The sequence below is a fragment of the Grammomys surdaster genome, unplaced genomic scaffold (genome assembly GCF_004785775.1).
Source record: "Grammomys surdaster isolate TR1022 unplaced genomic scaffold, NIH_TR_1.0 343, whole genome shotgun sequence".
Lineage (NCBI taxonomy): Eukaryota > Metazoa > Chordata > Mammalia > Rodentia > Muridae > Grammomys > Grammomys surdaster.
In genome coordinates this window covers 3,757,546-3,785,331 of record NW_021604762.1, presented here as the reverse complement: position 1 = coordinate 3,785,331, position 27,786 = coordinate 3,757,546, and the positions used below count along the sequence as shown (strand labels likewise).

General features: G+C 39.6%; 1 protein-coding gene across 2 annotated transcripts in view; it reads right to left on the bottom strand.

Moving 5' to 3' along the window:
- Positions 1 to 1,105: 1,105 nt before the first annotated feature.
- Positions 1,106 to 27,786, bottom strand: part of Spast (spastin) — a 47,750-nt gene continuing 21,069 nt past the window's right edge. For both annotated transcript variants that reach the window (XM_028778980.1, XM_028778981.1), the window contains exons 5-17: positions 24,599 to 24,786; positions 22,994 to 23,127; positions 22,668 to 22,761; positions 20,719 to 20,793; positions 19,912 to 19,983; positions 18,537 to 18,612; positions 17,908 to 17,999; positions 17,454 to 17,533; positions 15,246 to 15,288; positions 13,344 to 13,423; positions 9,674 to 9,744; positions 5,046 to 5,086; positions 1,106 to 3,943 (exon numbers count right to left, since the gene is read on the bottom strand). In XM_028778980.1, coding sequence (XP_028634813.1) covers positions 3,821 to 3,943; positions 5,046 to 5,086; positions 9,674 to 9,744; positions 13,344 to 13,423; positions 15,246 to 15,288; positions 17,454 to 17,533; positions 17,908 to 17,999; positions 18,537 to 18,612; positions 19,912 to 19,983; positions 20,719 to 20,793; positions 22,668 to 22,761; positions 22,994 to 23,127; positions 24,599 to 24,786 — 1,169 coding nt within the window. In that variant the 3' untranslated portion in view covers positions 1,106 to 3,820. The remainder of the gene's footprint in view (positions 3,944 to 5,045; positions 5,087 to 9,673; positions 9,745 to 13,343; positions 13,424 to 15,245; positions 15,289 to 17,453; positions 17,534 to 17,907; positions 18,000 to 18,536; positions 18,613 to 19,911; positions 19,984 to 20,718; positions 20,794 to 22,667; positions 22,762 to 22,993; positions 23,128 to 24,598; positions 24,787 to 27,786) is intronic.

Genomic DNA, 27,786 nt, shown 5'->3' with positions numbered 1-27,786 from the left:
AAACTCAGATATTACTGTATTTGGGCACTATTGTGAAAACTCTCCATCCCGTTTTCTTCTAAAGAGTGCTTTATCTATTAAAAAGATAACCTTGTCACTGAAATTATTTAAGTTGTCAGAGTTTCTGTTCATTTGGCCTTAGAGTTTTCATTTGCAATTTTAAAATTCTACCCTGAAACAGCATTTTTTTTTTTTTTGTGAATTCTTTGCTCTTTCAGTTTTTTCTTTGATTTGGTTTCTGAAACAGGTCTACTGTGTAGCCCTCCCTGGCTAGCCTGGAACTGTCAGTCCTCTTGGGTGACCCAAAACCATCATAAAATGCAGGTGTTTATATTATGATTCATCACAGTAGCAAAATTATAGGTATGAAGTAGCTATGAAAATAGTTTTATGGTTGGGGGTCACCACAGCCTGAGGAACTGCATTAAAAGGTGATAGCATCAGGAAGGGTGTGAACCACTGTTCTGTGTAGAACATGCTGGCTTCAGAAGTCACCTACTTTGCCTGCCCACTTTGCCTCCAGGGTGCAGGAATTAAAGACATTCGCTATCACCACAGGCTTGTCTGTTTTGTGAGACAGGGTCTAGGTAGCTCAGGCTGGAATGGAGTATATGTAGCATAGTTGGCCTTGAATTCGGAGTCCTCGTTCAGCCACACAAGGGCTGGAGTACAGGAGTGCTCCCTTTGGTCAGCCCTTTAGACTTGGCTATCTGCTGGGCTCCTTTGAATATCCTGCTAGATAGAAAATTTTGGAAAGTAGGATTTGGAAGGAATCTGCAAGTGACAGAGACCAACTTATTCAGTACCTTTCCAAGATTTCCCTTCTCATTTCCATTGGCTTCAGAAGCCTGATATACCTCTTCATCTGAACTTGTCGGCTGTGTTCTGCTTGAATTTCATTTTCAAATGAACTGCACAAGCTGGAAACTGAATATACGAGAGCTCTACAAACAGGAGTGGTGTCCTTTACAACTGGTCTGGGTTGCTGGCCAGAACCTTCTATCCACTGCTTTGTATAGTCTGCTCAGAGTTTACTGGCACAAGAGTTATAAAATACTCTATGAAATTACTAACCCTGAAATATCAAAGATTCAAACTATAAAAATTAAGGCAAACAAAGTCTGTCATTTATTTACAATAAAACCCCACTTTATGTAGCTGTACGCACCCTTTAAGTCATTTGTTTTGCAAAAGTAAAAGATTAAAACTGAGACAGACATTTAAAGGAAAATCTGACTTAAGAAAATGAAAAGCAAACTGTTTAGTTCATTCTATCAAAGAATCAGCTTTTGTATGATATATAAACAATTTTACAGTATAAACAAATAATGCCACATATATTTAACTTAAAATTCTGTTTGTCCTGTTAAACACAAAGAAACAAAAATAAATTTAATGAGCATCTAGTCTCAGAAAAGCTTTGTAGCCCTAGCAGATCTGGAAAGATTGTATTGAGTCTTTCCTTTGGCTCAGTTGGGTGATCAGTAAGTTCAGCGAGCTTACAGGGACTCTGTCATGTTAACATGAAGAACTATCAGTCCTTATTATTTAAACATTATCTTCAACAGTAAACAGAGAGCAACATAAAATCTAAAATTAAGATTAATTAAAATCTACTGTTAATTTGAAAAACCCCAGGAACTTCTATCTGAAAAAGAGCACAGCTCCTGGTGTGAGGCGCATAGCTCCTGGTGTTTAAGGTGTTTAGAGGCTCCTCATTGAGTTCTAGGCCAGCTTAGGCTCCATGAAACCCTATCTTAAAAGTCAATAACAAAATGTACAATATACACACAGCATCACAGAAAACATTCTCTAACAGTAGCTGACCTGCCAACCTGATGAACAAAGGTGCTTCTCTACAGTGATAGACAGTCACATAGTACTATCTTTGACTCGGGATTTTAGATTAACTTCATGTTGTATTTTTTAGACATTTAAAAGTTTTGTAACCACCTCAAACCTGTCCTGAAAGAATCATGAACCATGATTCTAAGGCTCTTCTGTTTAAACGCTGAGCTGAAGCCCACCTTAATACATAAACAGTGAGAATGTTATTGCCCCTCCTCAATGAAAACAGTACAGTTTTAGAGCTATCGGAGATGTTTGGGTTAAGACCGTTGCAGTTCCCCTCACTATCATCATGGGGTGGCATCAGTATTTTATAACTGACGCGTTAACATCTGAGACTTTAAAAAGACACTGCCTAGAACAAAAATTATGCACAGCTTTGGTTTAAATTTGTTTTCCTATTGATCGAAACTTCATTTTTATGATACAGTGATGTCTAAAATCATGATTAAGAGACGTGATTTAAATTACAGCTAAAAACAGCATATGATTCTAAGAAATAATCCATCTTCTATGTTTAAGTAATAAATCTTTAACAACAGAAAGGGTAAAATTGAGGATGTATGTCTTTATCATAAAATTTTTATCTGGAAGGAAAGGGCAAGTGTTTTAGTATGTTTTCTCAAACATGTTTCTTACATGAAAAGTTGGTGTTACTACCACAAAATTATTCTTTCTACTTATGAAATTTTACATAGCATCGTTTAAGCACCAAAGAAAAATTCTGTAAACAAACTTTTAACCAGTAAACTAATGGCAAATATCTATTTGCCTTTATACATTTCTTAAAAGGCCTCACATGAGCCTCTACTTCCTATTATGCATTTTATAATAAAAGTCCAGATGTATTTATACAAACACCACAGAATTACTGTACATTTTATGGAAACAAAAGGTAGATCAACAGACTCACGCTTTTTAGTTACAAAGTAAACACGAGAAACCTATAAAATATATGTCGTGTAGAAAAATTCGGTATTTTAAGTTTCATGGAAGGGATAGGAATTAGTAAAAGGTGGTAGTGCCACTGGCATCTATCTGTTACCTGTAAACAGTAAGAAAGTGATAATCAATACATTAGAAATGCCTTACCTCCTAATATGTCCCTTCTCTCACACCGGTGCCTCAATTTATAAGTTAAAACTGGCTCTCTAAAATATTAGAACAACTTCAACAAACAATGAATTCGAGATGGATTAAGTTGAGTCTATAGTGGATTTCTGGCATATTAGAGAAAAATACTGCAGGGCCCACGAGGACTGACACACATGTTACACAGACAGAGTGACTCAAACTTTCAAACCTCGGCTGTGCCACATTTTCTCTGTTGCTATTAAATTGCTTTCTAAACTGTCTGGCAGCAAGGCAATAAAACAGAAAAACAAAATGTGAAAAGAACACATTAAGTGTTTAATGTTTGTCTATCTAGGTGGAAAAAAGCCTCAGTATAGCTCTTACTACAGATGGGAAGACTTCCATTTGGCACACGAGTTGGTAAGAAAGCAGGAAAGAACTCCAAGCGCTTGGAATTCCAATCTTAGGGTGCTAAGGGGACAGTAGGAAAGGAAAGCAGAAGATAAGACTGCTGCAAGGAAAACACTAGCAGTCAAGACAACAGAGGGCTCTTGTGTCTTCTACCATCCACTGTCTCTGCAATACTTTCATCTGAATGCAATATATAAATTATTATTTACATAAATGATTATTATCAGTAATGAACCAGAATCTGTTTTTGCTGTGCTCTAACAGTGCCTACTGAGAAAACCATCACCATCACGCAAAAAGGCCTTAAACAAAAACTCCATTCATATTGCATATTTTATTTAGGTCCGTCTTCTTGTTCCTCTTCAAGTTTGGTGCACAAAAATGAAAACTCTAAAAGGTCCTGTAAACGAACTCTGGGTTCCTGCAGCTGAAGCTCTTGTTTCTTCTTAAGTACAGTGTTCTGTGGGCTTACGAAGGCATTCATTCCTTAAACAGTGGTGTCTCCAAAGTCCTTGTTCCAGCGTATGTATGCCTCTAAGGTCTGAGGACTCACACTGCGTTTTATCTTTTTTAAGGATTCTGTGAAGTCAGATAATCGAATATTTCTCATCTAGATTAAAAAAAAATTGACACAAATGATGAACACATATACAGTGGACAATGGTTAAAAGCTTGTTAATTTTATAACAGATACAGACTTATTCTTTGAAAATCCTACTAATCATTGAAATGTATTTTTTATATTACATATTAAGCAAGTTTGCTATACAAGATATCTTATAAAAATGTACACCACTGTATTCTTATTACTTGTATTTAGATTCATAGATATCAACAATTCAAAGCATATTTTTTCTCACTAAAAAAAATTAGAGAAAAATCTGACAAAATACAAATGGAAAAATGACTTAATTTTCCCACTAAGAAGTGTAACTATAGTGATCTGAATAAGAATGGCCTCTGTAGGCTCATAGAGTCGAATGCTTGATCTGAAGTTGGTGAAGTTGAGAAGGGTTAGGCAGCGTGGCCTTGCCGGAGGGGTGAGCTCTCAGCTACTGCTTCAGTATCATGCCTACCTGCCTGTTCCCATGCTGGTCACAGCTGCAAATTTTCTAAGCTACTCTGGTCATAGTGGTTTCTTTACAACAAAAAGGTAAATAAGACAACAACCAAAACTTACTTTACTTCTACTTATTCTCTCCATAGTTTTCTAAGACTGCATACTGGTCACCTTTTATTTACAATAATCATATTTGCTAACTCTGTGCCAGGTTTGTCACGAAGGAAAAGCGGTTGGTAACAATAAACATGAGACTTTAAAGGAAATGCCTTTTAAACAGCATGTGAGATGCTTGCCTGTACAAATAACTTCCTACTACTTACACTGCTGAGGGCCAAACACAACACCTTTTTAAATGCAAGGCAAGCATTTATCACTGAGGTACATCTCCAGCAACATTCAAGTATTCTCCTAATAAATTAAATCAAGTTTCTTGTAACTTCTTACTCAGTACTTAAATAACTTGATGAGAGAAAATGATTGTGTATTTTTAAACTATTACCATAAAATCATCATAACTGATTTTATAGGCCTTGTATTTTGAAATGAAACAAGTTAAAAATTCTCTTGTTTCTAATTAACAGACTAGAAAAAAAATGATGAGTTTTAGGGGATCCAAATGAAAACAAAGTAATAATAAAATAGCATATACCTCACTGGCAGACATATTCTTCACCTGCTCTGGTTTCAGTTCTGTAAAACATAAGTCAGATACTTAAAAAACCATTTTGAAGTTCAAGTTTCTTATTGGCAAATGTTAAGTACACTGATCTAATGGTACCTATGTAATACAAATCCTTAAAGTCAAAAGATAGTCACATAGAGAACACGCAAAACTTACAAATGCTTTCAAAAGAATACTACTCTGGCTAGGCAGTGGTAGCACAAACCTTTTATCCCACACTTTGGAAACAGAGACAGGCAGATCTCTTGAATTCTGAGTTCAAGACAGCCTGATCTACAGAGTAAGTTTCTGGACAACCAGGGCTACACAGAGAAATCTTGCCTCAAAAAAACCAATAAAAATAAAAACAGAAGACTACTACTTTGTCTTAGGAATAGATGTAGGCATTTAATTTCTTGCATATGCCCCAAACAACAGTTTACAAACTTGAAATACAACTAAAAGGAATGCAACTTTTTGGTGATAAAAGATTATTTTAATTAATTTGTGCATACTAGTGTTCTGTCTGCATGTATGTCCTTGCACCATGTGCATACCTGGAATATGTGGGGGTCAGTTAGAGTTGGCTTTGAGTTGTCATGTGGGTGCTGGGAATCAAACCTGGGTCCTCTATAAGAACAGCCAGTCTCGCCGGGCGGTGGTGGCGCATGCCTTTAATCCCAGCACTTGGGAGGCAGAGACAGGTGGATTTCTGAGTTCGAGGCCACAGAGTCTACAGAGTCCTGGTCTACAAAGTGAGCTCCAGGACAGCCAGGGCTACACAGAGAAACCCTGTCTCGAAAACCAAAAAAAAAAAAAAAAAAAAAAAAAAGAAACAGCCAGTTTTCTTAACTATGAGTCACCTCTCCAGATGCTAGATTTTTTTTTTAAAAATCAGAAATTTTGTTTTCTTCATAACTAAAACTTTCTAATTTCTATAATATACAAAGAGGGCTGAGGCTGTAGCTCAGCAGCAGATTATCCCAGCATGCGTGAAGCCCTCAATCCCTAGCACTACCACAAGAAACAGACCAGCAAACACCCACTTTTCCTGAGTTTCCTGCTCCTCTAGTGATAGTGTCACTATCAGGAATTGACACTTTGCTGGTGGTGCATGTCTTTAATCCCAGCACTCAGGAGGCAGAGGCATGGAGATCTTTGTGGTTTGAGGACAGCTTGGTTTACAGAGTGAGTTCCAGACAGCCAGAACTACACAGAGAAACCTTGTTTCAAACAAACAAACAAACAAACAAACAAAGGATACTCTAGAAGATAATTTACAAATTTCTCTTCTCTTAAAAAAATTTACATATGCACACACGTATACATATATGTGTGTGTCTATGTGTATATGGCACATGTGTAAAAGGAGTTACAGGTTGTTGCAGGCTACCCAATGTAGGAGATGAGAACCCAATTTGAGTCCTCTGTAGAGTAGCAAGTGCCCGTGACCGTCTCTCTCCAGCCCCTCATTCCCATCGTCGTCATCATCATCATCATCATCACCATCATCATCATCATCATCCTATCGTTGTTATTATTATGATGTATTGTGGGTGTTTGCATGCATGTATGTCTGTGCACAATGGGCATGCCTGGTGCATGCAGAGGCCAGAAGGAGTCAGATCCTATGCACCTGGAGTTACACATGTTTGAGAGCCACCGTATGGGTGTTGGAAATTGAACCTGGGTCCTATTGAAAAGCACTAAAGTGCTCCTAACTACTGAGCCATCCCTCTAGCCTCTACTCCCCAGTTCTATTTTTGACTAAAAACAAGTTTCATCCACTGCTCAGTTGGTGCTTAGAAAGCAGCATGGAGGCTGAAACAAATAACAAATTCAGCAACCCAAATCCGATCAGTTACCATCTCCCTGGAGCATCACTGCTTGTAAGTAAAGAAGGAACACCAGGGGGCTGACTGTTTTTCTGGCATCCATTGTATGTACACCATGCAACACTTGTTGAGAAGCCAACTGGGCCTGGCCCTTTGGATGACTGCTTCTAGGAGGTGGAGGTATCTCCATCATGAAGGTTTCCAGCCTTCAGGGTCTTATTCCTGAGAGACTGAAAGAATGTGCTGAGGCAACACCAGTCCATTTGGTTTTTTTGGGGGGTGGGCGGTTCTCACTTTGAGGAATTTGAAGAGATTAAGGTATTTCTGTCTTTGAGGACCCTCCACTCCATAGGGGCTTGTCTTTGGGAGGTTGAGAGGTATCTCTTACACAAATGTGGGGTTCCTGACAGGAACTGGGAATCAATGTAGGACCAAGACTTGGGCTTGGTAACATAGCTGTGGTATCACATTTGTCTACATATACTATGTTTTTGGGGTTTTGTAGTTTTTTTGAGACAGAGTTTCTGTGTATCCCCGGCTGACCTGGAATTCATCCGTAGACTAGGCTGGCTTCATACTTGGAAATCCACCTGCTTCTGCATCCTGAGTGCTGGTACTGAAGGTGTGCACCACCACCACCTAGAGATCTATATATACAGTCTTAACCTCAGGGTTCTTATGCTTAAGAACTTCCGTTCCTCCCTTGGATTCCAAACAGCCTGCTTCAGTGTTTCTGGTTTTTCCATTTATTCTTAACATGTTATTTTTGGTATGTACATGTGAGCCATCATACACATATGTGGGTACCAACTGTGCACTCAGGTCTTCTGCACAGGATGTCTGGTGTCATCCTTTATCGCTCTTTGCCTTATTCCTTGAAGACAGGGCCTTGGGGGCTGGAGAAGTAACAGCACTTGCTACACAACCATGAAGCCTGGAGTTCAGATCTCAGCACCCTGTGCATGTAATCTGCTCTAAGGAAGCTGGGCACTAAGACAATTGCTAGGGTTTGCAGATTTCTAGCCTTGTTACGAAAACCTAGTTCAGGGAGTCATGCTACCTCAAATTAATAGCCAGGGAATGATAGACCAGGGTGCCTCACTACCTCTTCTGGCCTCCTTGCTTATACAAAAGCATGTATACATACACAAACACACACACACACTCTCTCTCTCTCTCTCTCGTAAATACACAAATCTAGAACAACAGCAGCAGCACAAAACAAGCTACCTCACTGAACTCACTATTGGCTAAGCTAGCTGGCTAGCTAACCTCTGGAAAATGTTCCCCAGTCCTGTGGAGTCATGTCTATTTTTATATGTGCATGTTGGAGATTCAAATGCAGGAGGATTTTATTTTTCCATAGCAAGGTTCTAACCTGAGTCATCTCCTAGCCCTTAGGCTTCTTCTGGTGTTGCTGTTGATTGTTTGTAGTACCAGGGACTGAACCAGGGCCCTGGACATGACAGGCACTGCCCAGTCACTGTGCTGTACCCTGATGCTCTCTCTTTTACACTGCAGCAAGCCTTCATCTCACACAGTAGTCCCTGTTGGCCTTGCACTTGTTACCCTAGGTCAGCTTCCTAAATAGTTGGGATTACAAGCCTGTGCCAGTGTGCCTTCCTATTAGTAGGTTTTTAGAACTTCAGAATACTGAGTCTAAAAAGCTTTAAGTATCTGTTTTAAAGTCTTTTATTTTACTTCTATTTTATGTATGGGTGTTTTGTCTACATGTGTGTCTGCTTACCAGATAAGTGCTTGGTGCCTGCACAGGCTAGCAGAGCATGTTGGATCCCTAAAACTGCAGTGTCAGATGGAGGGTGTTGTACAAGTCAAGTGTAGATGTTCCAGAGGGTAGAGACATTGTACCCCCAGGAGCTGGAGTTACAGGTAGTTCTGAGTTGCCTGACACTGGGGCTGAGAACTGAACTCAGGTTCTCTTAACAGCTGAGTCACCTAGCCAACCTTGTTTTATGTTTTTAAAGATTGTTCATAAAGAAAAGACGAAAAACACGCAACAGAGAACATATGTTTTCCAGAAAACCTTAACTATTTACTTTGATATCTTTCACAAAAAATGTCTTCTGACCTTTGGTCTAGACATTGTTTTGTATCAAGCTTTTCAGTGATACAACTTAACTTTTTAAAAATATTTCACGTGGGCTGGAGAGATGGCTCAGTGGTTAAGAGCACTGACTGTTCTTCCAGAGGTCCTGAGTTCAATTCCCAGCACCCACATGGTGGCTTACAACCATCTGTAATGGGATCTGATGCCCTCTTGTGGTGTGTCTGAAGAGGGTGACAGTGTACTCATATACATAAAATAAATCTTTAAAAAAAAAAAATATTTCACGTGTGTACATTGGTGTTTGGCCTGCATATATGTCTATGTCAGATCCTCTGGAATTGGTGTTACACAGTTGTGAGCTGCCATGTGAACCCAGATCCTCTAGAAGAGCACTCAGTGCTCCCAACTGCTGAGCCACCTCTCTAGCTCCAACTGTACTTCTTTTATACTGATGACTTAGTGGTCAAGGGAGTTCAATTCCTAGCACCTACAGGACAGCTTACAATTTGCTGTAACTCAGTTCTAACTGAAACTCAGTAACTAACTGAAACTCAGTTCTAGGGTATCTGATTCCTTCTTTTGATCTCTGTGAGCACTGCATGTATATGGTGCTATATATATGCAAAATAAATAAAAACATAAAATAAATAAGATGTAAAACTATGTATCTCTCAAGACACTAAACATAAGACTTCAAATTCCTTCCCACTCACCTCGGATAGGACCCAGTGCTGCATCCTTCGCCAAAGCTGTCAGATCACTTCCAGAGTATCCATCAGTCATTCTGCAGAGTGGAAGCAAGACATAACACATTATCTTCTCTGCAGATTAAAACTTCCCTTCAATCTTACAACTCATAAGGTACAGGCAGAAGTATCAGAAGCCTGAGGCTAACCTGATTATATTGTAAGAGAAATAAAAAGTCCCAACAGAAGAAGCACACAATAATCTCTACACAACAAGTATACACTAGTTTCAGTTTATAAGCAAGCTAACAGTTAAGTAGTTTTGTTTTTCATTCTTTTAAAAATATATTTTATGTGTATATGTGCCTAGTTTTATGTAGGCATACAACTGTGTGACTATTACCCACAGAGGCCAGAAAGGGGCACTGGATCCCTCAGAGCTGGAGTTAGCTTACAGATAGTTGTGAGCCACCTTACGTAGGTGCTTCAGGGAACTGAACCTAGGACTTGTACAAGACCAGCCAGTGCTCCTAATTGCAGAGCCATCGCTCCAGTGTCACGGTTTAACTTTTTAAAGGCACAGAAAGGCCGGTTTATAACAAGGGCCTACACAGTCTAATGCCAGCTCCTTATCATACCTAGTTTTCAGCATGAGAGAACCATTCCTTCATGTCAGTCCAACCTGGAGCCTTACAATACAACCTGGAGCCAAAGACAGCTATGAAGGAGGCCCAACACACTTACAGATGACTAAGTCATATGCAATGGGAAAAGAATAAGACACCTCTACATTAGAATAAGGAATACTGGGTTTTTTACTGGTCTTAGTTTGGGTTTTACTGCTGTGAACAGAAACCATGACCAAGGCAACTCTCATAAGGACGACATTTAGCCGGGCGGTGGTGGTGCACGCCTTTAATCCCAGCACTTGGGAGGCAGAGGCAGGTGGATTTCTGAGTTCGAGGCCAGCCTGGTCTACAGAGTGAGTTCCAGGACAGCCAGGGCTACACAGAGAAACCCTGTCTCGAAAAGACAACATTTAATTGGCCTGGCTTACTATAGGTTCAGAGGTTCAGTCTATTATCATCAAGGCAGGAACATGGCAGCATCCAGGCAGATATGGGCCTGAAGGAGCTGAAAGTTTCACCTCTTGTTCTGAAGGCAGCTGGGAGAAGACTGATTTCCAGGAGACTCACACTCATGCTGACACAACAAGGCTCTACCTCCTAATCGTGCCACTCTCTGGGCCAAGCATACTACTCTGAGGCAGGTCACATTAAATTATAAACATATCACTTGGAAAGGTCAAATTTCTAAGACATTAGTATCCGATCAACACCATAACCAGTTACGTTTTTTAAAAAGGGGGCTTGTTATGTAGACTCCTGGTAGCCTCTTATCTCCCAAGTGCTGGGATTAAAGGAGTACACTATCATGTCTAGCCACAATTACTTATTTGGTAAGTTATTTAGTCTCTTTACTCGCAAAGAGCACTCCCTTAGTGAGGCAGAACCTAAAAAGGTGTATTTCTTTAAATAAGGATAGAAAAAAAATAAAAGAAGTATTTGGCATAGAAGACAGTTATACAAAGGAGGCCCACTGAGTAAGACAACTGAGCAGATAGGGTGGCCAACAGACGCTCCTTTTGATGGGTATCTAAGAATGAGGATGATGAAGATTATTATTACTTATGTTTTTCAAGACAGTTTCTCTATGTAGCTTTGGCTATCCTGGAATCAATTCTATAGACCACGCTGGCCTCAAACTCAAGAGATCCACCAACCTCTGCCTCCCAAGTGCTGGGATTAAAGGTGTAGACCGCCACTGCCAGCCAAGAACTAGGTATTCTTATGAAATAACTACTCAACTACTTAAGTTTTGAGGTTTGTTTTTTTTTTCTAATGGTATGGGTGTGATGGATGGATGGATAGATGGATGGATGGCACAAAGGTGCCATAGGAGGCCAGATCCTCTGGGTCTGGAATGTAGATGGTTGTGGCTGCCATCTGGGTACTGTGAATCAAACCCAGGTTCTCTAGAAGGGCAGAGACTCCCTTTAAAATCTGAGGAGGCACTTCCTTAAGAGGGAATGACAGAGAAAAGGTCTGCCTCAGGAGCACAGTCATACAGAGAACCTGCATGAGGAGTCTCTCAGACATCTCCAGGACAAAGGCTATATCTCACCTTTTAGTAGGTCTTGAGGGAGTTATGGGAAGTTTAACAGCACATGATGTAGTTCAACAAAGCATATATGATGAAGAGCACTGAAGAGTCAGATATCATGAAGAGCTGTCAGGTCACAGCAGAGACAGCGTCTAACTCTTTTCTCAGGGAAAGCTGCAGGGAGGTGTCACCTGGTACTTTTAAGTTGTGGAATTTTTTTTTTTTTTATGTTTCAGTGACACTTTTCCTTGCTTTAATTAGTTTGTTGCCTTTTTCTGCTTGTGAAATGAGCTTTCGATTACAAAATATCAAACTACACTCAAAAGAGGGTGAAGAAAAGGCTAGCCATTGGCACAGCATGGAGAAGCTCACAACTAAGGACAGAGAGCAGCAGGAGGGGCAGAGGTGGGGAATAGTGGAAGGAGATGTCACAGGAAGCTAACCTATCCAATGGGGTGAATGCTAATGTCAGCACAAGATGACTGGCCACTACCGGGGTGGGTACGGCAGGGTTTGGGATCAGGCTCTACACAAGTTGTGGAAATTCTAAGAGTGATCACTGTCCTAAAGGCCTGTGCTCAAACACCACTGACTAATCCTCACCTTGCTTTGTTATAAAAACATGTTTTACTTTAACTTTCTGTTGATGTGTTTTGTCTGCATGTATGTGTGCACACCAGCGGCATGCCTATTGCCCACAGAGGATAAAAGGACACTGGACTGCCTGGACCTGTAGCTCAGATGTCTGAGAGCCACCGCTGGGCGCTGAGCATTTCCCCAGCCTCACATAAAAAGTTTCTGATGGAGGCAGGATAGAGACCAATCTCTGGCCTTCACTGCAAGACACTGAAGGAAGAGTTGTTATTCCAATGTTAATGGCTCTTTTTGGTTTTGAGACAGGGTCTCTTATATGTAGCACAAGTTGGCTTTAAAATCATGATTTTCCTGCCTCTGCCTCCCGAATGCCTAGAAAAAAGGTATCCACACTGTGTTTACAAGTATGTTTTCAGATGACAAGAGAGATTCCACCTAATATAAAAAAGCAAGTATATATGAATGTATCTGTGTTTGTCTCAACTAGTGAAGGGATTTGATTTTACTTTTCAAATTATTTTAATATCATTTATAAACTTCATTTATAGAAAGAATATAATATTGTCATTATCTATTTAGTACAGGTCTAATAGACAGAAATTCTATTATTAGGAAGAAAATAAAGGAAGTAAAACATAAGGAAAAAAAGTTTTCTCTAAATGAATTGCACACTTCAAATAAGGTTGTTTTAACATTTGTTTTGTTTTGTTTTTTTAAGACAAGATTTCTCCTTGTAGCCCTGGCTGTCCTGGAACTAGAGCTATAGACTAGGCTCTGCCAGTCTCTGCCTCCCAGTTGGGATTAAAGGTATGTATCACCATCACCATGGTCTATTTATACAACTTTCATATTACCTTATTTTAAACAGCACAGAAAGAAAAATCTTTACAAATGAAACAGATGCCATAAGACCATGAATCAGATGAATGAAACTACTTACCTAGCAAGTTGTGCAAGTTCTTTTTGGGTCAGTGGACTTCCTTGTTTACATAATAGGTTTTTAAGTAGAAGTAGTCTTGTCTGGAAATAAATATTAAAGAATTATAAATAAAGCCTAATTTGATAACAGAATTATAAAATCTGACTTGTGTTATTTAATAAACTAAGAATTGGCCTACTGTACTATTCTAGAATCAGTTCCTGACTGTTACCTTGGATCTAACTTGTGCCCGTTACATATAATGAAATGCAATGCTCCCTTGGAGCAGCTGATATTACTAGCAAGGATACTACAGGCCTGAACTAGAAAACTACAAATTTTAAAAAAGATTTATTTATTTTTACTTTGTATATATGAGTATTTCTCTAAATGTATATATGTGTACTGTATGTGTGTCTTGTTCCTACAGAAGCCAAAGAAGGGTATCCGATCCTCTCAAGCTGGAATTGCAGTGGGCTGTGAGCTGCCGTGTGGGTTCTGGGAACCCAGCCCATTTGGCAAGAGTAGCCAATGATCTTTCCCGCTCCAAGAAACACGATGTTTTTAAAAAAGGTCAGTGACAAATGATTTATAGAGCAAAGATTCTATTCATTATAGTTACATAATTTAAATAACTTTCAATTACACAGAATTGTGAAAGCATTGCCACAGTAAAGCTTTAGAGCATTTGTCACCCCCTGGAAGTTCACCCATGCAATTTGTAATTAATCCCCACTCCTACCTCCTTTCCTCTCCAACCACTGATCTGACTGTTTCTAGAAATCTGACTTTTTTAAATGTTTAATTTAAAAGGAATAAAATCGGGGCTGGAGAGATGCTCAGTGGTTAAGAGCACTGGCTCATCTTCCAGAGGACCTAGGTTCTATTCCTAGAACCCACATGACAGCTCATAATTATCTGCAATTCCAGTTGCAGGAGATCTGACCTCTTCTTCTGGCCTGTCTAGGGCTCAAGTACACACATGGTGTACAGACACACAATAGACAAAATACCTATTTTAAAAGTATGTATCACCTTTTAATACACATATATTTTAAAGAAAATAAGTAAATAAAACAATAAAATAAATAAAATCACACAGAACTAGTTTGCATATGGTCCCTCTCACTTACTGTTTTTGAGATTTGCTCATATTTCTGATGTAATATGTATGCTGATGAGTTTTTTCAAACTCAGGACCCTACATGCTGGGCAGGTACTCGATTTCTGAGCTAGATCCCAAGCCCCGGATAATTAAATAAAAAATTTCTGAGCTAAATCATACTCACTTTTTTCATTAAGCAGTCAGTGAACTTCATATTTTGCATGTTGAAGGGATGAAGACAGTTGCTCTGATATTACTGAGCATGTCTTCCCCCCATGTGGAAGTTTCCATTTCTCTTGGGTTAATGTTCAGATATTGTTGGATCTTATTTAAGTTTATGGTTATTACAGTTTCTCTGTGTAGCCCTGTCTTGGAATTCATTCTGTAGGCCAGACTGGCCTCAAACTCACAGAGACCTTCTTGTCTCTGCCTCAAAAGTGCTGGGATTAAAGGCAGGTACCACTACCCAGCATAGTTATGGTTTTAAGAAACTGACAAGCTTTCTTTTTCTTTTAAGATTTATTTTCATCTCACATGTATGTATATATGTGTACCACATATGTGCACTGCCTGTGGAGACCAGAAGATGTTGAATCTCCTGGAACTGGAGTCACAGTTGAGAGCCACCCATGAGTTCAGGGAATTGAACACTGTTCCTCTGGAAGAACAGTCAGTGAGTATTCTTAACTGTTGAGCCATCTCTCCAACCCCAACAGACTGTTTTCAAAATGTCTATACCACAGAATTACAAAACACAATACTGTCAGGATGGTACTTGTCTTTACTTTAGTAAAAAGTTGAAATATAAATATACATACCTCCTCATTTGGTAACGACACATATACCCGTTTAATGAAACGCCTAAAAACAAATCAAATTAGAAATATAAATTATAGGTAACTCAGCTCAAAAACAACTGATGGGAAAAAACTAAGTATAATCTATAAGGCAACTGAAAGTTATCCGTTACTAATATCAAAAGATATTTGTACTTCTTTTAGAACAGTGGTTCACCTGCAATTGAACCTATGGCCTCACGCATGCTAGACAACCCCTTTTTTGCTGATTTAATCCCTGGCAGGCCCTTCTTTCTTTATCTTAAGACATATTCTCAGAAAGTTGCCCAGGTTGGCACTGACCTACTCTGAAGTAAAAGCAGGCCTTGAACTTGTGGCTCTCTTGCCTCAGCCTTCCAAGTACCTTGGATGATAAGGCTGAGTCTCCAGACTTGGTTGTTATTTTTTTCCTTCTCTCTTAAAAATCTCTAATTAAGCAGATGGTTAAATTAAGTCTATCATTTTATATGTGTATTTTAATAGCAATGATATTTTAAAAACAAACGATAGCTGACATAACCAGTAGAATAAAGAGCCTTCTGTTTAACTGAATCAGAAAACAACTAAAAATGAAAGATTACAGAAACAGGGCTAGAGAGATGGCTGAATGGTTAAGAGCACTAGCTCTTCTTCCAGTGGCCCCAAGTTCAATTCCCAGCACCCACATGGAAGCTCAACACTTCCTGTAATTCTAGTTCCAGAAGTTCCTAGGCCTCTGGCTTCTGGCTTCCTAGGACACACAGATAACACACATATACACATAATTTAAAAATAATAAAAGCAAGCCTTAAAATATAGCTCAGTTACATTGTATGCAGTACAGTCTTCATTAGGTTTAAATAAAGGCAATTTAAATATAACCCTGATGTAGCCGAGGCCTATCAGCTGTCCAGAGTTGCTCCAGCTAGGTGGCAGTACACAGGGTGGACAGTGACCACAGCCACCAAACACTTGGGTGGCACCTCATAGTGATACCAGGGCCAGAGAATTAAAAAGTACTTGGCACTAAGACCTTAATTTGATCTTCAACATTATGCGGTAGAAAGAGCCAGCAGATTCTGGAAAGATATCTTCAGCTTCCATATGTGATTTAAAAAAAGAATGACAGGGAAACTGCACCCATGAAATTTCAATGACTGCCTAAAACAAGACCTGAAAAATGACACCACCCCTAATTAACATGCAATGTGGATGGGAAAACTCTCACAAGGCCCTAGGTGAAGAGCTACAGGTAATTAAAGCCTGCTGAAACAGGAAGAAACAATCTTCTTCAGGGACAGCTGCCCCTATTATGCAATCCCATGCAGTCAGCCCTAGACACATACACACGTGAGCAACACCAAGTGAACTCAGCAGGTGCTGTGTGTGTGTGTATAAGAGGCCATGAAAATCAATATGGCTACAAGAAGTCTACTCTATCAAGAGCCATCATAGAAACAATGAAGTAATGTTATATATGCCTTGAGAAAAGGAAATCTAGGAACTTAATACTGAGTCAAAGATTTGTTTTCCAGCATGAAGGGTTAAGTTTGCTTAAACACAAGAGCAGAGAGCCTCCCACAAAACATAACAAGATGGTAAGGTGTGCTGCCAGGTGGTAGAGGCAATGACATTTTGGAAGGCAGAGGCAGGAACTCTGAGTTTGAGGCCAGCCTGGTCTACAGAGTGAATTCAGGACAGCCAGAGCTATACAGAGAAACCTTGCCTTGAAGAAGAAGAAAAAGGTGCTGGAGAGATGGCTCAGTGGTTAAAAGCACTGGCTATCCTTCCAAAGGACCCAGGTTCAATTCCCAGCATCCACATGGCAGCTGACAACTGTCTGTAACTCCAGTTCCAGGAGATCTGACACTCTCACAGACATACACGCAAGCAGAACACCAATGTCCATGAAATAAAAATAAATTTAATGAGGGCTGGAGAGATGGCTCAGCAGTTAAGGGTACTGACTGCCCTCCCAGAGGTCCTGAGTTCAGTTCCCAGAAACCACATGGTTGCTCACAACCATCTGTAATGGGATCTGATGCCCTCTTCTGGTGTGTCTGAAGACAGTGACAGTGTACTCATATACATAAAATAAATAAATTAATGAATCTTAAAAAAAGCAGGCAGATCTCTGAGTTCCAGGCCAGCCAAGGAGATAGATGGAAGATGAACACACAAAACAAATCTGTCATAAGTGCATCTCACTACCTGAGAACGGCTTCATCAAGCTCTTGGGGCCTATTAGTTGCACCCATTACGAGTACTCTGTCATCTCCAGCAGATTGCACCTGTAAGCCAAAAAAGTTTATCAGTATTTTAGATAAAATAAAAAGAGATATTATACATACATGTATTTATAGTTTAGGTCACTTAATAGGAAAGTATACATATTAAAATACTGCCATAGTTAAAAATATAATTAGGGATTAGAAAGATGGGTCAAAGGTTAAGAGCAGTTGTTGCTTTTGCAGAAGACTTGATTCAGTTCCCAGCACCCATCTGGCAGCTCACAGCCACAGGTAACTCCAGTTCCAGAGGATCTTATGCTGGCTCCTGAGCACATATGGTGCTCATAAACTCATGCAGGCAAATACACACGATAAAATAAATAGTTTATATATATGTATATGTGTGTGTGTTATATATAAGTATATTAACTTACCCCATCAAATTCTATTAAAAATTCTGTTTTCAGTCGTCTGCTAGCATCATGCTCCCCTTCTCTTCTCTCACACAGAAGACTATCAACTTCATCTAGAAGCAATACAAGGAAAAGAGTTTAGGAGGAATCTAAGCAAGTCATTTTAATGTTCATCTAGTTTGCTACTTATTAGTAGTCCTGCTGGGAGCTGGAGAGATAGGTGGGTCAGTGGTTAAGAGCACTGGCTGCTTTTCCTAAGGACCGAGTACTCACACAGCAGCTCACACCTGTCTGTAACTCCAGTTTCAGGGGATCTGATCCCCTCACACATTACATACAAGCAGTCAAACACCAATGTACATACAATAAATAAATCATTAAAAACATTTTTAAAAAATCCTACTGAAGTCATTCTTTAAAACACTGTCCTGGCTGGGCAGTGGTGGCGCACGCCTTTAATCCCAGCACTTGGGAGGCAGAGGCAGGCGGATTTCTGAGTTCAAGAGTTCGAGGCCAGCCTGGTCTACAGTGTGAGTTCCAGGACAGCCAGGACTACACAGAGAAACCCTGTCTCGAAAAACCACAAATAAATAAGTAAACCAACAAATAAATAAACAAACAAACAGACCACTGTCTTGAAACCTACTTACCTATAAAAATGATAGACGGCTGAAGTTCTCGAGCCACAGCAAAGAGAGCTCTCACCAACTTCTCCCCTTCTCCCACCTACAAGGTATGATGTATGATGTATTCTTACACACATAAAATGTAACGGTATTGTAGTTTTTAAATGATCATAATTCAAAATTTAACTCCATGATCTCATAATATATTACAATGTGTTAGAAAACATACTATTTCCTTTTGCAAACTGAAGTTTAATGAAAACTATTTCACAATCCTACAGTGTACGAGGCCAGCCTGGTCTAAATGGTGAGTTTCAAAACAGCAGGGCAACAAAGAGAAGCCTGTCTCAAATAAACAGAAAAAACAAAAAACAAAAATAAAACAGGGAAAATCTTATGTCATCTCTTGATCTGGAGTCAAAGAGCAGGGAATATTCAGTTCATCCCAAGTCCTGTTCTTACACACTAGGTAGCCCTTTAGATAGCCACGCTAGGAAGCTAAAGTAGCTGTCATGATATTTACTACAGCCTGAATTATGTTGCCCCCAAATATACTGAAGCCCTACCTCTGGTATTTCTGAATGAGACTCCATTTGGAAGTAGCATCCATACATATGGTCAAATTCAGCTGAGGTCATTAAAGTGAGCCTGACTCTAGTGATGAGGCTGTATTTCTTATAACACATGGAAATTTGAACTCACAAGAGATCAGAGTGAGACATCAGCAAGCCAAGAACTACCTTGGTGTCAGTGTTTTGTTGTTCAGTGTTGAACTGCCTTGGTGTCTGATTGTCAGCACATCATCAGAAACTAGGAGAGACGTGTTTACTCAATCCTGTGGCTCCCAAAAGGTATTATCACTGTTAACATCAATCTTGGACTTCCAGAGGCCTAAATATGTATTTCCTTTTTTTAAGATTTATTTTTTATTTATATGAGTACACTGCAGCTGTCTTTAGACACACACTAGAAGGCGGCATCGGATCCCATTACAGAGGGTTGTGAACCACCATGTGGTTGCTGGGAATTGAACTCAGGTCCTCTGGCAGAGCAGACAGTGCTCTTAACCACTGAGCCATCTCTTCAGCCCCTTAAATATGTATTTCTACATCCCACTTCTTTGTGCAATAAATTTCTGGTATTTGATCTGGCCAACTTATGGCACTTTGTTAAGCTAGGCCTACCAAACTATGAAAGTATTCAACAACATAATTCTAATTTTAAAATAGCTACAAAGTTCATATAGCTTTGTACCATGAAGACTGATATTCAATATACATAAACAACAGTCATAAAACTCACAGAAAAACAATTTTCTGTAATGTTATCATTTTATTTAAAGTAATAGCATTTAAGACAGCAATTTAAAAGCACAAAAATACAGGAAAAGAACACTTACGTATTTTGAAGTTAAACTTGCAGCACTTATATTGAAAAAGGTCGCATTAGATTCTGCAGCTACTGCTTTAGCCTTTAAGATCAGAAGAGTAAATATATTAGTTCAATATTCCGAGTGTTTAAAAGGTGCTTGTTTCAGATCATTAAAGTACCACAACAGAGTCTCTAGAAATGAAAGAAACATGACTCCCAGCATCTGCTATGAGCAAAGACTCTACACACTGTGTTTCTTTCAGAGGGGGAATTAGGGAGGGATTCTCTTCTCTTTGGTAGGAAGATACTGGCCAGGGAAAGTTAAACAGGAACAAAGATTTATTCTTTTTCTATTTGGTTTTGTTGTTTGAGACCACATCTCACTGTATAGCCATGGCAGGTCTGGAACTGACTATGCAGACTAGATCCTCCTGCCTCTGCCTCTTCAGTGCTGGGATTAAGGTGTGTGCTACCATGCCTTTAATATCTTTCTGTTTTTACAAAAGAATAATATAAATATAGGTATTCAGTTACTGGTAAAAGCCTTTGTCAAAAGGATACTACAAGAAGACCAATAGCATACTAATTAGTCAAACAAACTTGTTAAGATGGGAAAAATTCTAAAAGTTATTAGACAGATCCTCAGTAAAGTACTTCTGCAAAACAAAACCAAAAACATGCTACTGAGGGTTATACATGGGTTTCCATGAAACTAAAAAACTCATAAAGTATACTACAACAGTAAGACATAGACAATATGCTTGGGAACGATATACAGCTCTTTTCACAGGATCCCTAATATCTCTAGAATCCCCAACCTTGATGACACTCTTACCAGCATTGTTTTCCCATTTCCTGGGGGACCGAAGAGTAACAAGCCTCTGGCAGGAGCTCTGAGCCCTGTGAACAACTTTAAAAAACAGGAGCTGGTTACAGCGAGGACTCCAGAGAGCTTATCCAGACTTGTCAACATGTCAAGTATGTATCACCTGCTATCTAAAAACATCTTTGTGGGGGCATTGGAGGGCTTGCATGAAGGAGGGCTGTTTTATTATGTAGCCCTGACTTGCCTAGAATTCACGTAGCCTCAGTTAGCCTCAAACCAAGAGATCCACCTGCTTTTACCAAATGCTGGGATAGGTGTGTGCCACACAACAGGCCTTATGGTTGTTCTCTTTAGCTCTGCAATTGTATGATTCCCTCTGTAACAAGCTGCCTTTAATCAATGTTCAGTCTATTGCGTTGCTACTCAGCCTATAAATTATCATCTGAGGCTTTACCTGTAGCTCATTCTATAAGCTACAGTATGTTCCCCAAGGGACCCTAGCTGGACCAATGACATAAATTTGGTTCATAAAAGACAAATGTTTTCTGTTTCTGTCTTAACTCTCATTTTATGAGAGTAACTATTGGTTACATTTAAATGTCAAACTGGTGATTTTAACTTGGAATGATAAGTACTAAATAGACAAAAGTGGACCTGATGGGGAGAGGTCATAGTCCTGGTTACTAAGAGGCTGAAGGAGAGAGAACTACTAGAGACCATGATTTCAAGACCATCCTGGACAATATTCTGAAACCTCATCCAGAAAAGAAAAACAAACAAAAAAAAGTAGAAAAGAAAAATAAAAGCCTATGAACTGGAAAAGCAATCCCCAGGAATAACTTCTAGTTTAGTCGGTGTCCATAAGTGATGACCACCACAGAGGACACAAATGCCTGAGAGAAACAGCCATAGATGCTTGGGACACCCACTGGGCTGGTCATCCATCCCAGTGTGCCACACAACAGGACTTCCACTAGGTGGTGAGGAGCTAGTCAATAAGACAGGAGTGTGATCCAGAAATGGGTACTCAAAATGATTCCTTGCAGTATCACTGGACCACAATAAATATGCTAGTTGACTTCAAAAACTCCAGAACAGTGGCATATACAGCAAACCAAACTTTAATTAGTAACTTAAAGATTTTCCATTTCCTTTAATGACTGCAAATATGAGATAAGCCAGATTCCCATTCATTATTCACTGGCTATCTGTTAATATCCTGGCAAATTAGTACACTGAAAAATAGTTACTTGCTCTTCAGACTTAAAGAATTATTTTACCTGAATTTCCCCTTTGTTCAGTTATTTTATTTGTATTATTATTATTATTATTATTATTATTATTGGTTTTTTCAAGACAGGGTTTCTCTGTGTAGTCCTGGCTGTCCTGGAAAACTCACTCTGTAGACCAGGCTGGCCTCGAACTCAGAAATCCGCCTGCCTCTGCCTCCCAAGTGCTGGGATTAAAGGTGTGCGCCACCACTGCCTGGCATGTTCAAAGATCTTAATTGTAAATCTTGGGACTAGGATAGGGCTAAGAGGTATCCACCTGACTTGCAAGCCTTAGGTTTAACTTAACCCTGGGGGTGGGGAGGGGAAGCAGTTTCTAATATCTCAATTTTTAAAAAAATTATATCATGACTATCTACTTTTCTCATAAAAGTTAAAAATGGACTCAGAATATCTTACACTCATTCTCATCTCCTTTAAGAAGCTAACAATAACAAATGTGATGCCTTTTTGTGAGGAAGGAGTTAAACGGGTCATGCTATATTATAGCCTAGGCTGGCCCAGAATTCTCTATGGAACCCACACTGGGTTCTCAAGCTCAAGATGCCCCTGCCTTAGCTTCCTCGGCTGGATGCTTGGTACATCCCCAGGCTTTCATGTATTTTTTTTAAAACACTGAGCTTGGAATTATTTAATATGAATTAATAAATTTGATAATGTAATCCTTACCTCAGGTCGAAGAGAAGGAAGAATGACAATCTCTTGCAACGCTTGTTTTGCCAGTTCCTGACCAGCTATATCATCAAATTTAACAGCTGTCCCACTAAGAAATACAAATCAGTTAATTTCACAACAGAAATATTGTTCAGTTACTTAAATGTGGCAGACTACTCTAACAGTCATTTCCATGTCAACTAGGAATCTTGTTTATTAGCAGATTCTTCAAAACAACCATAAAAGTTAAGTATGAAAGCAAACAAAATGTTTATTATGTAACATACATATGTCTTTTATAAATAAAAATAAATACAAGCTGAAATGCTTGCCAAACTTACTTGTCAACAATTTCATTCATTATGAGGTTAGCAAGATTGCTGTCCACATTCCTAAAATTTTTCAAGTCTTTCTTTTTCCGAACTGCAGTTGTGGGTGTAGAAGGCTTGTTGGTTCTATTTGGTTTTGGAGTACCCTTGAAGGACACAAAATTTAATGTAAAACAACTTAAGACTTCTCACTCATAAATCACCCTAAATGATAATAGAATTTAATAAAAAAAAAAACAAGGGAAACTATGAAGCTGTGGAGATGCTCGGTTAGTGGGATGCTTGCTGTACAACCATAAGACCCCAAGTTTAGATGCCAACCACTATGTAAGCCAGGCATGTGGAGTAGATCTGTTGCCAGTTCTCAAGGGCAGAAACAGGCAGCTCCCTGGAGCTCAGAGACCACTGCTCTAGCACAGTGTGTGAGCTCCAGGTGTGCTGTGGGAAGTGGCTGAGGAAGTTATCTGACATCTACCTGTAGTCTCACACAGAAGCAGACTCAAAGAAAAAAGTAATCTAAGACTGTAAAGATTATTTGGCTCAAAATTATATTCACTATAGAATGAAATTTGGCATGAAGAGGGCTAATAAATTTTATCCAGAGATTCAGTCACATAAAAGACAAAGGCAAGACACAGAAATGACTCAGCAGTTAGAACTTATACTGGAAAATCCTAAGGACTGAAGTTTGGGTAGTAGCACTCACGCAACACTCCAGTCACCCTGTACATGCCTATAGCTCCAATTCTGAAGGAGGCAAGGGAAAGTGGATGATCACTATGGCTTGCTGGCTTCCAGCCTAGCAAAGAGAATACAAGCTTGAGAGATTGAGGTTGGAGTATAGACTCTTCCTCAAAGGAACAGACAGACACCTAATGCTCTTTTCTAGCCTTCAGCTGTACACACACACATACACACACAAATACACAGAAATAAATACGTATATTTTTTTAAAGCCAAAGACTCTGAAAGAAAAGTTATATAACTTTGATTCTTCCTAGAGTTACAACATGCAGCACTCAAGAGGCAGAGGCAGACAGATCTCTGAGTTTGAACCCAGCCTGGTCTACAGGAACAGCTCTAGGCTAGCAAGGGCAACAGAGAAACCCTGTCTTAGGAAAAAAAATTACAACAAAATTCTAGGTATGTCTAATGTTATAAAATTGATACAATCTGAAATCTAAAACTAGAATTAAAATGACATATACAGAAGTGGAGATATAGCTCAGAGGTTAAGAGCACTGGCTGTTCTTCCAGAAGTCTTGAGTTCAATTCCCAGTAACCACATGGTGGCTCATGAACATTTATATTGAGATCTGGTACTCTCTTCAAGCATGCAGGCACGCATATAGGTAGAAAACAATAATTTTTAAAAAGATGTCATATACAAAATTATACTAAAAAGACTTGGAAAGTAAACAATATAAAATATCTAATTATTCTCAAAGGAACTACATTAATATTTTTATTTAATAGCAAATAGTTTTTGCAAATTAAAAGGTTATATGTAACCCTGTGGAAACCAATCAATTCTGTATTATAGAGAACTAATACAATGAAGCAAGCATAACCAAGTTTTCTCCTTTCAAACACACTACACTCACTAGTGTAGAGTACCTTATGTGTGGCAGCTGCAGGACCAGGTCCTGGTCTTGCTCCAGAAACCATGGATAAGCCACTGCAACTAGGCGCCCTGTGGTGACCGGAAAGCCCTGCGGATCCGCTTTTCATGACAGTTTTTGATCGAGGCAATGAATTACTAGCATGTGTTAAGGGGTCTTTCCTCTTTGGAACTGCTCCACTTTCTATTAAGGAAAGAATATAGCCATCGTGATTAGAAACTTTGACTATAAATATAAAAAACAACAATTAGCAATACTTATAATAATAAAACAAATTTGCAAAACAAGCTACCAGAAGTTAACAATTTTTATTTATTTGTGTGTGTGTGTGTGTACACTGTATGTAAGCACAAGTGTACATAAGTCATGGCAATGTCAAAGTCAGAAGACATTTGGGTTTTGGGTTCACCTCCCATCATGTGGATCCCAGGGTGGAACTCGGGCCACCAAGCTTATGCAGGAAGTACCTCTATCAGCCGGGCCATCTCACTGGCCCATATCAAAGGCTTTTAAATTTAGAAATATTTCAAAATAAGATCTGAGTTAGAAAATAACCAGGATGTCTTAGGACAGTTTGGGAAAAGGGGTTTGGTTATTAGGTCTACTCTTCCCAGTTGTAGATTCTAGTTTTCTTACGAAGAAATGTATTTGTGTAAAAACAACTTCCCTTGTTAGGGAAGGTAAGACATGAAAAAGTTACCAAATAACAAAGAAACAAAACAGTGAAGGTACTAGGGATATACTACACACAGAAAAATAGCAATACCCCCCGCCCAATCTGACTGTCCATGTTTGGAGCTTCTGAGTCGAGTCGAGTTGATCAAGGTTGTCCAGTACATAAATGTAAGTTCCAGAGCCCAGGCTCAGCGGATGAGTAGATATAACCAACAGGGAGAGGCAGTCAAGTACCCCAGGGACATGTGAAGACGACGAGACTGTCCTGGAGAAGGCTAAATGGCAGTCACTTCAGAGGGATAAAATCACTGGGAATAATTTCTTCAGACTGAAAATACACAAGCCTACGACTATAAGTAGAAATTTCAGGTTGAAAGTGATGGCACGCTGCTTTAATCCCAGTACTTGGGAGGCAGAGACAGGCAGATTTCTGAGTTTGAGAGTTCGAGGCTAGCCTGGTCTACAGAGTGAGTTCCAGGACAGCCAGGGCTACACAGAGAAACCCTGTCTCAAAAAACCAATCCAAAAAAAAAAAAAAGAATATGATGGCACAATTCTTTAATGCTAGTGCCTAGGAGTCAGAAGCAGGCTGATCTCTGTGAGTTCAAGGCCAGCCTGCCTACATACTGAGTTCCAAGATAGCCAGGGCTATGCAGAGAGATGATGTCTCAAAAAATAAACTTTTACAGAGAAATAACAAATGTCAGAATGGCTTAGAATATAGTAGTAGTCCAGACAGAGCTTGCTCAGAATGTGTAAGACCTTGGGTTGGATACTCAACATCAAGAAACAACCACCAAAACTTATGTCAGGGGCTAGAGATGTAACTCAGTTGGCAGACTGCTTGCTTAGCATGCAGGAAGCTCTGAGTGAGTGCCCTAAGACCACATAAAAGTGGGCATAGTGGTACAAGCCATCGTTAACCACAGGCAAGTTTACGGCCAGCTGGGATAAATGAGACCCAAAACAAATCCTAGTACAGGGGAGGGGAGGTAGAGGTAGGCAGACTCAGGGCTTCTTGGGTAATGAGTTTAGCCAACCAATGAGAGGTAATTGAAAACGATACCTACCCAACACCAGTCTCTAGCCTACACACAAAGACACACAGACACATAGAGACACAGCCAGCCAGCCAGCCAGACACACACACACACACACACACACACACACACACACACACACATATATGAGAGGGGGGGAACTTTCTTGACTACTGTCCACTTTTTGGGTTTGGGTTTTCTTTTTTAAAGATGTATTTATCTTATGTTGCATTGGTATTTTCCTTGCATGTATGTCTGTGTTGGGATGCCAGATCCTCTGGACTGGAGTTACAGACACTTGTGTGCTGCCATGCAGGTGTTGGGAATTGAAGCTAGGTCCTCTAGAAAAGCAGCCAATGTTCTTAACTGCTGAGCCATGTTCCCAGCCCAGAACTTTTTAGATTTTTAAAAAATTTAATTATGTGTACAGGGGTAGGGGGCGGGGGGCTGAAGTGTATACATGTGGCTGCAATTACCACTGAGGCCAGAAGAAAGCACTGGATGCCCTGAGTTGGGAGCTACAGACAGCTGTGAGACACTGGAGATTGCTGCTAGGAACCGAGTTCCAGTCCTTTGCATGAGCAGTATATGCTCTCAATGACTGAGTCATCCCTCCTGCGCTTCATATAATTTCTTTTGATAGAGAAAACCAAAATCAGGGAGCTGAAGCCACAGACAGGTGGGGGAGATTAGAGTGAGATTCTAGGAAAGTATCACCAAATAATTATATTTGATCCTGGGGAATCAAACTGAAGGACTCACATATGCATAGCAAGCACCTAGCAAGCTACGTGCCCAGCTCAAGGTAGTTCTAAACACTAGAAAGACCGTTTATAGTTTTATCAAAGGAACTACTTAAGAGGTGGGTGTGTTAGCACATGCCTATAATTTTAGATTCAATGAGAGGTAGTAATTGAAAAAGATGCCTACCCCACACCAGTTTCTGGTCTACACACATGCGCACACAAACACACAAACACACACACACACATAAACACACACATACACACAAACACACACATGGTGCAAAGGCACAGATGCAGACAAAATGCTTACAGAGAGAGAAGGGGGGGAGGTGCTAAAAATATAGTTAGGAAGACTGTGAACCATAGAACACACCAGACTTGCATCATAGAGGGCTGGGAAGTGAACAGAAAGGAGTTAAAGGCTAGAGTATGAACGCAGAGAAAAAGTAAAACCAGAATGTTTATTAATTTTGACTTAAAACTAGATACTATAAATAACATATTGTATTAATAAGTAGATTTTGGTGTGAACACTTATGAAAAGAGATGAAGTAACTCATGCAAGTAAAATATTTTAAGTATTCCAGATATAACACTAAGCCGGGCAGTGGTGGTGCATGCCTTTGATCCCAGCACATGGGAGTTAGAGGCAGGCGGATTTCTGAGTTCGAGGCCAGCCTGGTCTACAGAGTGAGTTCCAGGACAGCCAGGGCTACACAGAG